At 37.8% G+C, this 13,674-nt stretch overlaps 2 protein-coding genes across 2 annotated transcripts; both read right to left on the reverse strand.

The window, feature by feature from the left end:
* Positions 1-818: 818 nt before the first annotated feature.
* LOC132296539 (putative late blight resistance protein homolog R1B-8) lies at positions 819-6,736 on the reverse strand. The gene is given in 5 exon segments (XM_059794731.1): positions 819-2,152; positions 2,660-3,112; positions 4,755-5,266; positions 5,268-5,522; positions 5,598-6,736. Coding segments are annotated over 4 exon segments (2,319 nt in total). The 3' UTR covers positions 819-2,152; positions 2,660-2,699.
* Positions 6,737-8,261: 1,525 nt separating this feature from the next.
* LOC132296540 (uncharacterized) lies at positions 8,262-11,330 on the reverse strand. The gene is made up of 3 exons (XM_059794733.1): positions 10,089-11,330; positions 9,822-9,986; positions 8,262-9,527 (listed from the first exon to the last, which is right to left on the reverse strand). The coding sequence occupies exons 1-3, from the start codon at positions 11,328-11,330 to the stop codon at positions 8,262-8,264; spliced, it is 2,673 nt and encodes an 890-aa protein (XP_059650716.1).
* Between the last annotated feature and the right edge of the window lie 2,344 nt (positions 11,331-13,674).

The following is a 13,674-nucleotide window of genomic DNA, read 5'->3' on the forward strand; positions in this document are numbered from 1 at the left end:
GGAAAATACAATATCAATTCCAAGTTCAAAACAAGCAAATGTCGTGCCATGAATGCAATGCCATGCATATCACTCCCCAGTTTCAAAAAACATCCGCAGCGACATGAGAGAAAGATTGGCTACTGTCCACGACCCTTGGTACCTTCGCGGCATCATTTGGGGTCCAGCTAGCTCAACCACGCTAGGGTGTTTCCCCTAATTCCCTCTAGGTTACATTAACACACCGGCCCTTTGGTGACTCCGCGGTGACCGGGTTTTCTCAAAATCACTTTAATCAAAACATTTCCCCAAAATCCCTTTTTCATTTATTCCAAATCATTTTCCTCCATTCATGCCCCCTGGTATGCATGCATGTCTCATGCTTTCAGTGCTATGGCAGTAAGGGATTTTATACGACACAAATAAGTATTTTTTACAAGAATTCTAAGAAAACTACGCATGCTTTCATATATCACTTCTAGCAAATTTATAACATAATAGGCATAGAAAATCAACATTTAGACAAGGAAATTAACACATAAGCATGTTTTTTATATGAATCAATTAACACATATGATCATAAACTTCATATATAACATTTACATCATCCTCAAGGCAAATATCTCAAAATTGAACATGCTTTACAACAATTAATGAGAGAGAACTCTCAAAAGAACAAGAAAAACATGAATTAGGAATCCCTACCTCAAGATATGCAAAACCCCCCAAATTTTTGTGCTAGATCCTGGTTCTCCTAGAGTGCTTCAAACAAGAAATTGCTCCGATCAACTTGTAGATCTCACCGTGAGCTTCAATTTGCCGCAAACGGCACTAAAAAACACCAAGTATTGAGGGAGAAATTAAGATTTGAAGTTTGAAGCCCAAAAGAAAGAAAAAAGAAAAGTCTAGAATAGGGAGAGAGAGGCTTACGGAGTGAGAGAGAATTGTGAGGCTTCAACGGACTTTTGGCCTCTAAAAGGTGTTAATGGTGGACCCCACCAAAAATTGGATTTATTTTCTTTTTTCTTTTCTTTATTAATTCTCACAAATTTATATACATACATCCAACCAAATAAAACCCACATAAAATACATCAAATAAAATGCATGAAATGCTAATGGACTCAACTAAAATCCCTGTACACGATAAGTCCGATAATGGGTCCCACACAGGACTGTTCGGCCAAAAAAATAAAAAATGCTAAAATGGTGCCTCATGCATTTCAAAGAGTCATAAACTCAATGAAATGTCCCAACCAACTCTCCGACAAATCTAGTACACTTCACGGTGTCCGTTACGCAAAACGAGAAAAGACAAAAATACCCTTGCAAATGACAAAATTCCAAAAAATATAGAAAATGACGAAAAATGAAACTATTACAAGCGGGTCCCACACGGGACCGTCCGGCCCAAAAAACTGAAAAATGCCAAAATAGTAACCCTTACATTTTAAAGAGTCTTGAACTCAATGAAATGCCCCTACCATCTCTCGGACATAACCGGCACAACCCATGGGGTCTGGTACACAAAACGAGAAAAGACGAAAATGCCCTTGCAACGACAAAAATTCTGAAAAAAAATTAGAAAATGAAGAAAAATGAAAATATTACAATATCGACAGTTGAAGTCATCCAACCAACCTAGTTTTTAGCCAAATAAAATGCTCACATATTTTATAGCATGTAAAACAACCAGTCATAGGGTACTTTTGTAATAAAAAGCATAGATTTCATTGGTCCTTTAGTTCCCAAGATCTAGAAAATTGTAGTGGTAAAAAATTTGCAGTTCGTTCTCAATGAAAGTGATGATTGGTGCAGCCACAACGTATTCTAAAAGAAAATTATGACAATGAAAAGGATGTTAAAATGTCAATACAGCAACTATTGGCTGAGGATTGTAAAATGCTTGCTTGTCTGATCTGTAATGGTACCTGATATTTCTCTGAACTTTTCCGTTTTCTCTTGCTGGATCACACTCTCCTTGGTAATATCTGATATTTTTAAGCGGAGTGTTGGGCACTCCTTTGTGGTCAAATAGAACTCCAGGCCTTGAGAGTCGAAGAAACCGGATCTCCTTGCAACTCCCATAAGCAGCAACTAAGAACTACCCAACATCAGTCTGTCTTCTGTTCTGATACCTACTTCCCCACCACCAACTCAAAAATGCCTTGAACCTGCAGTATATTTACTCTCTTTGTGAATAACTTATACATGCTTGGTAGTAATTCATGTTTGGTTAATTTAGCCTCAAATATTTAAAACAAACTAATACCAGCATTTCTTATCATGTTTGCTGTTCAATCAGGGCTTTTCGGTCATTTATCAGGACTATAATTTGACAAATTGAGGATTTTTGTAATACAATTGCACATCGTCTAAGAACAAATTAGCTTTCAGTTTTATTGCAACATATTATAGATTGAAAAACATACCATGTTTCTTTTCCCACTTATCAGATGAATTGATGAAGTGATGAACAATTTAACTGCCAAATTTTCTTTTACTTTGGAAACATGTGTACTATAAAAAATAAAAAAATAAAAGTATTTAAATTGGTAATATTTTGTAACTCAGCTGAAATTTCTGAACAACTACCCATTTATGAATCATTCCACTAGATGCAATGTTTAAGACGAATACAATATAAACGAGCATCAAAATTAATGAGTTCAATTAGTAACTCAATTGTCAAGCCAACATTCACTGGAGCTCAACACAGACTTAAGAATATGTCATGAGCTCCCAACTTGGGGGATTTATTATAATGATTTTCAATGAATCATTTCCCATGTCCTCTTGCTCTTTCTGAATTTCTCTGGCAGAATTTACGGCGGAATCACTACAACAACTTACCTCGATTGTCTGCAGTGTACATATATGCCCTAATTCAGATGGAATCTCCTTGAGTTTACGACATCTATGCAGCAGTAGACGCTGAAGGCTTGGAAAATGAATGCTGGAGGCGTTCCATTGCTCAACATTCATGTAATACAGTCTCAAGTATTTGAGTCGACGAAACCCCCCCTCAGTTGTTTCCCACAGTGATCCGATGCAGGCCTGATATTCCAATTTGAGAACCTCAAGGTTTGGTAACATCCCAAGGACTGACATTTCCTTCCACTCAAGAACAGTATTTTACAAAGTCAAACTTTTGAGATTTGGGGGAAATTTAACACCTTGGAGATTGTAGAAATGATGATCAGGAACATACCTATTTAACAAGGTCAATGTTTCAAGGTGATTTAGGAAGTCTAGATCAGGAAACCAAAAACAATCATTGCCTGAATCAAAACGTCCACCAAAACCCAGCTTCCTTAGATTGGGTGTCCTTGCCAAGACATCCTGGCAACGCTCTGAAGGTTGTACATGTGAGATGGTCTGTAGCTTATCAAGTATAAAGGGATAGGCATCAATGGTTGGTGCTCTTTTAATATAATTTTGTTGACACCCATTTTGGTAATTGGGTTTGGGCTTCAATTGGACTTGATGATCAATGATATAGTAATATGGCCAAGAACATAAAGCCTGGTCAGTGATGATGTGCTAGGAGTTTGGGCCGAGAAGGATATCTGGGTCATTGAAGGTGATTGGATTGAATGTGGTTTGGAATAGCATTTTAGTTGGAATAAAATCCATTAGTGCTATACATGAACAGTGACATGGCAGTTCTCATACAAAATAACGCTATATGCAAGGATGCTACATGGATAGAATGTTCTTGAACTTTATGTTAGATAAGATTTATGTGTTTACTTGATTTTTGAATTAGTGTTTATCTAGGAATGTTTAGTTTGAATTTATTTTTAGTTGGTTTATCGATAGGATTAGATTTTATTTGGAATTAGTATTTAGTTAAGATTAGTTTAATTTGAATAATTATGTGGTTGTATTAGAATATAACTAGGATGCTTGTATTTAGGAATTTGTTTTACCATATATTCTATAAATAAACAGAGAGGCACGTTGTACAAGAGGTCCAGCACCCTCAGAATCCTTATTATTATTTTGTTTGCTTTCTCAAGCACTTTCCTCAAATAGCATCCTTGCTATCTTTATCTTTCTCTCTATTTCAGTCTTGTTCTATTTCTCTCCCTATATCTCTTTCTCCCTATCTCTTCTCCATATCACTTTCTGTATCTATTTTTTCCCTTTTCTATTCTCTTGTTACGTTACTATAAATTGTTTACGGAAAGTCCTTTTAACTAAGGCATTTTTGAACCCAAAAGAGGAATTTATTTGTTCCCTTTTTCCTCGCATCGTCTGAGAGTCAACTTTCTCAAAGGGACTAAAGTTGACAATTCACAATCGAACCACCCAAGTGGTTCTGGCACACCCGCAACTCATCAATTTAAGATCGGCTCTAACCGGCTGATTTTAGGGTCAACAAATTTTCCCCTGCAATGCGTAGATGCCTTAACGTTGCGATATTCCATAGCTCATTCGGTAAATCTGATATCTGCCTTTGTGATATGATAAGAATTTCTAGAATCTGAAGGTGGCGTATTGATGCTGGGATACTCAGGTGCTTACCCTGAAGAGCTAAATATCTTAGAAGAAATAGATCAACTATTTCACTTAGAAAAAAGGGGATACTGATGGCCAATAAATCCAAAACCCTAAGAAGTTTGAAGGCTTGACAAATGAATGACATATTCTTAGGAGGTAATGAACTCCGTTTAGAGACAAAACACAAGAAAGAGCAGATGTCGGCAAAAGGCTCAGTAGGAATGTAACAAAATATGGGAGAATTGACGCATAATCAACGATGTTGCTTGCCTATATGAACTAAAGAAGAAGAAGAAAAAGAAGTGGGACTGTGGTTGTTCCCACGAATTTGCTGAAAAAAATTCTCTTCTTCTGCTTTTCTCAAGCATAAATCATGCAACAGATAATGGACACGACAAGTCCCGATTCCACCAGTTGACTTTCTTTTAGCAACCATGACTAAATTTCTATCAATCAAATCCATCAAGTAATCTTCAGCAACATCCTCCAAGCTTTTTCTTTCTAGCCCTATTCGATGTATAAATCCCTCAGCGATCCATAACCAGATCAACTTCCGCACTGAGATTTCATAATCTTCGGGGAATGCACCGAAGTAGAGAAAGCATGATCTCAAGTGAAAAGGCAAGTTGTTGTAACTTAGTGCTAGAATATTTAAGCATTGATCTACATCATTTGCAATGTATGAACTCAAGTTTTCAGCAACTTGCTTCCACCAGACTTGAAACTTTTTTCTTTTTGCTAGAAGCCCGGCCACTACAACAATCGCAAGTGGTAAACCTTGCTATTTGCTTTCCAACATCCATCAACTCTGAAGGGCAACTCTCTTTCCAAAATATCTTCTTTTGTAATAGATCCCAACTTTCATCTTCATTTAGAAAACGGAGATTATGAGGAGGGCTATCCTGTTTGACAAGCAAAGCGACATCAGTACACCGACTAGTGAACAAAATTTTACTGCCATTGTTGTCATTCGGAAAGTATCTTTTTAAATCATTCCACGCTCCAATGTCCCACATATCATCCGTGGCAACAAGATATCTGTTACCTTTGAAACATTTGTATAACTCTTCTCCGAACTTTTCATCGCTTAGTGTATAGATTTCGTCTTCTTACTTTAAAACAAAATTTAGAATGCGAAGCAAGAGATCCCTTTTGCAATATACTTGAGTAACATAGGTCCACCCACGAATATAGAAGTGATGTACAATGAAAGGATCATTGAATATTTTTCTTTCCAGAGTGGTCTTGCCCAATCCGGCCATTCCAACAATTGAGATGACTTGGAGTTGCTTTTGTATTCCAGTAAGTCGCTCCTTCAACATCTCTACTTCATGATCAAAGCCGATCATAGTTTCTTCCTCTACATTCAGATAACTAATAGCTCTTGCTGAACTTCCATGGACATACAATCCAACTTGTGGGTCTCTGATGCCGCACAATGTCTTCTGGTAAATCTCCATCACCTGTTTCTTTATAGACTTGATCTCTTTCAGGACAACACTGAGCCTTGGGTGAGGGTAAAGAACATTTCTTTCTGAGGAAAATTTAATGATGTTTGTTGCCTCATAAGCCTTAACACGGATTTCAGAGAACAGAGATGGAAATTTTACATTGTCAATGTGATTCTTTTCCGAATCCTTGAAACAAATTCCCAGAGATTGTAGCTCCTCGTAAAGATGAGCTATTAGAATATTCATCTCAGAACGAGAAAATGAGCAATTTATCTCACCCTTTATAAGCTGATTCAACTTCTCCATGAGAGAATCAACAATAGTCTTGGTCATCTCCCTCTCCCACTCTTGTAGTTGCCTCGGTACTTCACCCTTTATTAGCTGATTCCATTTCTCCATGAGAGAATCAACAGTCTCCTCCTTGGTTTCACACCAATTCTCCATAAGAGAATCAATAGTCTCCTCCTTGGTTTCATAAAACTCCATCAGCTCTTCCTTTATAGACAGAATCCCTTGGACGATATCGACAAGCCTTACATGAGAAGTACAGTTGATTAAGGACAAATCAATGATGTCTGCTGCCTCATAAGCAACATCTCTAATTTGTGTCACCAGATCTTCAATTTCCTCATGCTCAGTACGATATTTCTCCAAGTGCTTGAGACAAGTTCTCAGTGATTCTACCTCTCCATAAAGACAGCCCATTTCATTCATCTCCATTTCAGAAAAAAGCCAAACTTTCTCACCCTTTCTTATCTGATTCAAGCTCCACAAGAGAAAATCAACAGCAGTCTCGGCCATCTCTCGTTTTCTTGCAGAAATTGTTAGCTGTTGAAAACTTTTTTCAGCTAGCTCTTGGATGATTACAAAAGTAACTTGGTAAAATTGGCGTACTAAATTTGAGAGCCTGACTATCATTATATACAAGTGAAAACTTACAAATATGGAAAAGAGAATAAAATCAAATCAAAATAAAGAGAATAAAATCAAATAAAATCAAATCAGAATAAAAATAAAATCCCTAAAAATTAGCCTATATTGAAGACCCAATAAATCTTCCATAATCGTTGAGTCAACTTATAGATAAGATTTCCAACACTCCCCCTCAAGCTGGAGCAAATATGTTGACTAAGCCCAGCTTGACGATGGAAGACTGGAGAAGAGAAGGCCCAACAGACTTTGTGAACACATCTGCAGTCTGTTCTGAAGAAGGAACAAAAATAGGATTAATGAAACCCGATCGAACCTTCTTTTGAATAAACTGAATGTCTACCTCAATATGTTTCGACCTTTTATGTAAAACAGAATCAGAAGCAAGCATAATGGCTGATTTATTGTCACAAAGCAGCCTTGAAGAACCTTTCTGTATAAGACCCAACTCTCCCAAAATTGATTGAAGCCAAAGGAGCTCACAAGTACCTTGAGCCATAGCTCGGTATTCAGCTTCAACAGAGGATCTAGAAACAACAGCCTACTTCTTACTCTTCCATGATATGAGATGATTACCATAGAAAGTACAGAAGCCAGAGGTAGAACGTCTATCTGTCTTACATCCAGCATAGTCTGCATCAGTAAAGCATGAGAGTCCAGACTGATTTCCTGAGGCATAGAATAGACCAAGACCAGGGCACGACTTAAGGTACCTCAAAATATGGTAGACTGCATCCACATGAGCTGAGCGAAGGGCAGGCATGAATTGACTAATCACACTGACAACAAATGTCAAATCGGGCCTTGTGTTAGTTAAGTAGATAAGACGACCTACTAAACGTTGATACACGGATGGATCTGGAAGTAATTCCCCTGACTCAACAGAGAGTTTAAGATTGGGGTCCATAGGAGTGGAAGCGGGTCGACACCCAAGCATGCCAGTATCTTGAAGAAGATCCAAAACATTTTTTCTTTGAGACAAAGAAATTCCACGACGGGATCTAGCAACCTTAATTCCAAGAAAATATCGAAGAGGACCTAAGTCCTTCACATCAAAGGACTTTTGAAGATGAAGTTTCGCCTGAGCAATCCCTGAAACATCATCACTTGTGATAATGATATCATCCACATATACCAATAACATAATGCAACGACCATCAGAGCGACGTCGAATAAAACAAGTATGGTCTGAGTGGCAGCGCACAAAGCCCATGGATAAAACAACATTGCTGAAACGACTTAACCAAGCTCTAGGAGATTGCTTTAGACTATAAAGAGACTTCTGTAGCTTACAGACTTTCCCAGCATACTCCCCCTCAGCCCGAAATCCAGGGGGTGGATCCATATATATACTCTCAAGTAAGTCTCCATTAAGAAATGCATTCTTGACATCTAACTAATGCAGAGGCCAAGAATGGGCAGCAGACAAGGAGACAAGCAGTCGCACAGACGTCAACTTAGCCACAGGAGCAAAGGTAGCATTAAAGTCTTTGCCCGGAATCTGAGTAAAGCCTTTTGCCACCAACCGAGCCTTATACCGATCAATAAAACCATCGGCTAAGTACTTCACATTAAAGACCCACTTGCAGCTAACTGTTTTTTCCCCAGAAGGTAAAGCAACAAGTTCCCATGTATTATTATGGTATAAAGCATCCATTTCTGTTGTCATGGCAGACACCCAATTGGGATCTTGGAGGGCTTCTGATACAGATCGAGGAATAGAAACGGTCCCAATCTTGCCCAGGAAGGATTTATATGCACCTGAAAGACCATCATAGGAGACATACTGGGAAATAGGGTGGTTAGTGCTACTAGAAAAACCATACCAATTAGGACGATGACGATCACGGGTAGGATAACGGGAGGTACGCTCAGGAATTGTAGGAGCAATAGGAGAAGTAGAGTTACCTGGACCTAGTTCGGAAGATGATTCTGGCAGGGGAGGTTGAGTGCGATGGCGACGAGAGTAGTCCTGCAAAGGTGGAGGGGAACCCTGCATGGATGGAAAAGAAGATTCCAGGACAGTGTGATTTTCAAAGAGAGCAACAGGACGGGCAATAAGAGAAATCTCCTTCTCCAGATCACAAGAGAGAGAATCCTGTACCACAGAATTAGTACTATAAAAAGGAACAGTTTCATGAAATGTCACATCAAGAGAATGATACATATGTTTGGTCACATGATCATAACAACGATAGCCCTTTGACATAGCAGAATACCCCAAGAAAATACACCTAATAGATTTATCATCAAGTTTATGACGAGAAGGACTACGGTTATAAACCAAACAAGTACAGCCAAAAACACGAGGCAGAAGGTGAAACAATGTATAATCAGGCTGGAGAATCTGAAATGGTGCCTTACCACCCAAAACTCGACTGGGAGTACGATTAATCAGAAAAGCAGCTGTAAGAACAGCTATGTGCCAATAGAATTTAGGCACATGCATACCACTCAGAAGACATCGTACCACAGACATAAGATGACGGTTTTTGCGTTCAGCCACACCATTTTGCTCAGGAGTATAGGGGCAAGTGAGTTGATGTAAAATCCCCTTTTTATTAAGTTCAGACCGGAACTCATTCGAAATATATTCTCGTCCATTATCAGAACGAATATTACGGACAACAGTGTTATACTGGGTTTTGATCATTTGAAGAAACTGGGTAAATAAAAGAAACACATCAGATTTCTTTTTCAAAAGATAAACCCAAGTGCAATGAGAATAATCATCAATAAATGTCACATAATATCGATGTCCAGAGAAAGTAGTAACTAGGGAAGGGCCCCAGACATTAGAATGAATAAGATTAAACATACTAGGAGCACGACTCATATGAGAAATATAGCTAGTTCTAGTATGTTTAGAAAGCTCACAAACTTCACATTGAAACTTATGGTCCTTACATGCTTTATTTAACGAAGGAAACAATAGACATAGATATTGAAAGTTTACATGCCTCAAACGTGCATACCACAGACTAAAAGTGCGAAAAGAAACATCATAAATACTAGAAGTAGGTATGACAGAAGCTTGAAGACTCGTTCCTGGTGGTTCCCCAAAGTAGTAAAGCCCATCACACTCATAACCCCTGCCAAAAATCCTCTTCAAACAAAGGTCCTGCAACAAACAGTGATCTGGTAAGAATATAACTGCACATTGGAGGTTTTTGCAAGCCGGCTAACAGATAAAAGGCTAAAGGAAAATTTAGGTATGAAGGACAGATGAAAGAGTAATATCAGGAGACAGACAAACATCACCCTTACTGTGAATGTAAGATGTAGAGCCATCCGCAAGATACACGGATTGGGTAACATGTATGACATTAGAAGAAAAAACTGGTAACTCACCAGTCATGTGATCATTGGCCCCATAATCCAGAACCCAAGTGGGATGCTTGGCCTTAACATAAAATGTAGTAGGAGTACCTATAACAATAGTTGCAGTGGGAGCAGTTGAAGGAGCACTAACTCTAGAAGAAAGGGAGCCAAGCTGGTCTTGAATATCCCCAATCTGAGACTGAAGCTGGCTCAGTCCAGGAAATACAGTAGATCCACCAGTAGTAACAGGAGTTTCTGTAACAGCCGCAGTATGAGAAGAACCAGTTCCAGATAAACGGTTCTTAGAAATTTTTTGCTTCAGTTCAGGATGAAGTTTGAAGCAACGAGCCTTAACATGTCCAACCCCTCCACAATGGTGACAAATAATCTGACCTCCAGAAGCTCGTGATCCAAAGTTGGCTGCAAAAGCCATACTATCCCCAGTAGGCTCAGACACTGGTACAGGAACAATTGAGGGCTGAATTAAACGGCCCTTGCGTGCTTCACCATCAACAGTAGCAAAGGCTTCCAACAGGGATGGCATTGGTGATGCATTCAAGATCTGAGACTTTAGTGGTTTAAATTCTGGGCGTAATCCCATCAAAAACTGATAGGTATGCTGACGATCAAGACGTTTGACAAGAAGAGAGGCTGCCTCAGAAGGCAATTCACTGAGAGGCTCATATTGAGCTAGTTCCTCCCAACGATATCTCAAATACCCAAAATAATCAGTTACAAACAAATTCAGGCCTTCTTGCGAGGCCTTAGCAATATCTTGATATAATTCAAAAATACGAGCATCATTCCTAGAATGAGCATACATTTGATTCAAAGCAGTCCACAAGTCATTAACAGAGTCATAAAACATGAATATATTATAAATGCGTTCCTTTATAGAATTAAACATCCATCCTAAAATGGTGCAATTGTCCATATCCCACTGAGCATATTTAGGATCTTTAATATCTGGCCTATTTTCAGTACCCAAAATCCACCCTGATTTGCCTTTTCCACCAACATAGAGGCGGAGGGAACGAGCCCAGGATGCAAAATTACGGCCATTCAACAGCACACTAGTAACTCGTTGAGCCGGTGTGTGTTGCGCTGAAAAGAGAGTTTCTTTATTATTACTTGATTCAACCATAATATTAAATAGATCAATTCAACAGATTACCAATAATTTCAAATAAAGGAGGAATAGACCTGATTTTGATCAAACCCAGAAGCCGGAGACACGGCGGTCTGATCCGAAAATGCTGCTGAATATCCCGGCAGCCCCAAAAAATTACAAACACGTCTTCTGACCCTTAGTGCATGAAAAAGACTAAGGGAATACCCCTACAGGGGTTGAACCTAGAGGAGATTGACTCCCCCTAGGACTGTCGCAACAACGACCTGAAAAAGAGAGAAGGTCTGTGAAAAAAAAAAAATAGGGAAGGGGCTGTAACGAGATAGAGAGAGATATTAAAAGAGGCGGTGAAAGAGAGAGAGATGGGGGAGGCATAGGTTTGAGGCTCTCATACCAAAAAGTAACTTGGTAAAATTGGCGTAGTCAATTTGAGAGCCTGACTATCATTATATACAAGCGGAAAATTACAAATATGGAAAAGAGAATAAAATCAAATCAAAATAAAGAGAATAAAATCAAATCAAATCAAACCAGAATAAAAATAAAATCCCTAAAAATTAAACTATATTGAAGACCCAATAAATCTGCCATAATCGTTGAATCAACTTATAGATAAGATTTCTAACAATTACACTGACCTCAGACTCTACTATCTCCACCACATTTACAGTTTATAATCTTTTTCCCAGTAAATGCAATTAATGGCTTACTAAAAACTTATAAATTAAAAATTATATAGTGGATAACTCCGCTTGTGCAGACTCTCACTCTTGTAGAAATCATAATGGACCCCGTAACAAATAGTAAATTAGAAGCATATTATAAAAATCTTTTTTAAGTGTATAATTTGAAGGGCTAATCCCCCGCTGAGAAAACAAGAAAGAAAAAACAAAAGGGTGGGAGGCACATTATGTTTGTAAATTAGAAACATGTTCAAAAACATCTTGTTCTAGTGTATAATTTGAATGGTTAATCCCCAAGGAGAAAATAAAAGAGAAAAAACAAAAGGTTGGATGGTAGCCAGTAGCCATCCACCATGATGTCTGTCTCCCCTACCACGTCAAAGTTAGCTACTGCCAAATTAGCAAGAAAGACAATTAAATTAGACAAGGTTAGAGAGAAAAACAAAGGAGACAGATGCAGCCTCGTGACCATCGAGTGTAGAGTGGTAATGTGAAAGTCTTGAGTATTGAAAGTCATATAAGTATCCTCCATCCACTCTTTCTTTTGCTAGGTCAAATAAGTAATTGAAGTCCGCTATTAGCACTTTTTTTCTTTATTCTTTTTACCCAAAATACTATAATCTATATTTACAATGTAGTCTGCCCTTTTCTTATGTCGTCCATTGAGCTTTCCTACATTGCAGTTTAGAACCATTTTTCTTCTTTGATTCATCAAGAAGTCCTTATCAAGTATCCAACTTGGTGCATTAACTAGATACATAACCAAATAATCACATCCATTGAATTTACCACAAAGGCACCACTTAATAGCTAAATTATATTAAATAAAGTCTACAATAAAATTCATAATAACTATTCAACATCATCCATATTACCAAAAACATAAAATCCAGCTCCATAACTACTATAAAGCAATTATCAATACAATGTCTCTCACAGTGAAACATGAACTATCAAATTAAAACAAATGACATAAATTACATTGCACGTCTCTCTGCCACATACCTTATCGAGTACCTATAAAATCACAAAGCTGTGAGTTCAAAATCTCAGTAAGATCATAGCACAGTAAGATTATATACCTTACACCCTCATATATATGTGTGTGTGTGGTGTTACTATCTCATTAATTATGATCTTAAATCTCAATTGCACACAAGTTCCACTACATAACCATTTCCTCACCCTCAACCTGTTAATTAGTTAACCTATTGGTTCACAATTATGAATTCCAAAATAACAGGCTCACCCAAACTCTAATCCACCAAGACAACCACACAATTCACAAGTAGCTAGACTTATTTATCAAACTGCATTCTATATCTATTTTAGCACTATTTTAATTCTTTTAATGGATATTTAATGTTTTTTCATTCATTAGCATGTTTCCTAAAGCAATTCACTTGGATAACTTTAAACAAGTTCAAATATTTCTTTGCATTGAGTTCATATCCTAACACGACCTCATATAATCATGGATATTGGAGTTTACACAATTGATATACGTTACAATATGATCAAGAGAAGCCAAGCTGCATATGTGAATAAAGACTTGAGTTCCTATCACGTTGCAATCAACTTTTACTTTCCTTTTACTCTTCTCCTGCGATCAATCAATTCAACTTAATCTAACAAAGTTTTTTCAATTATTAAAGGTCAGTTGCACTATTCCTTTC

Source organism: Cornus florida, unplaced genomic scaffold, assembly GCF_030987335.1.
Source record: "Cornus florida cultivar Cherokee Brave unplaced genomic scaffold, ASM3098733v1 CherokeeBrave_3.0.0_Hap2_Chr02, whole genome shotgun sequence".
Classification (NCBI taxonomy): Eukaryota; Viridiplantae; Streptophyta; class Magnoliopsida; order Cornales; family Cornaceae; genus Cornus; species Cornus florida.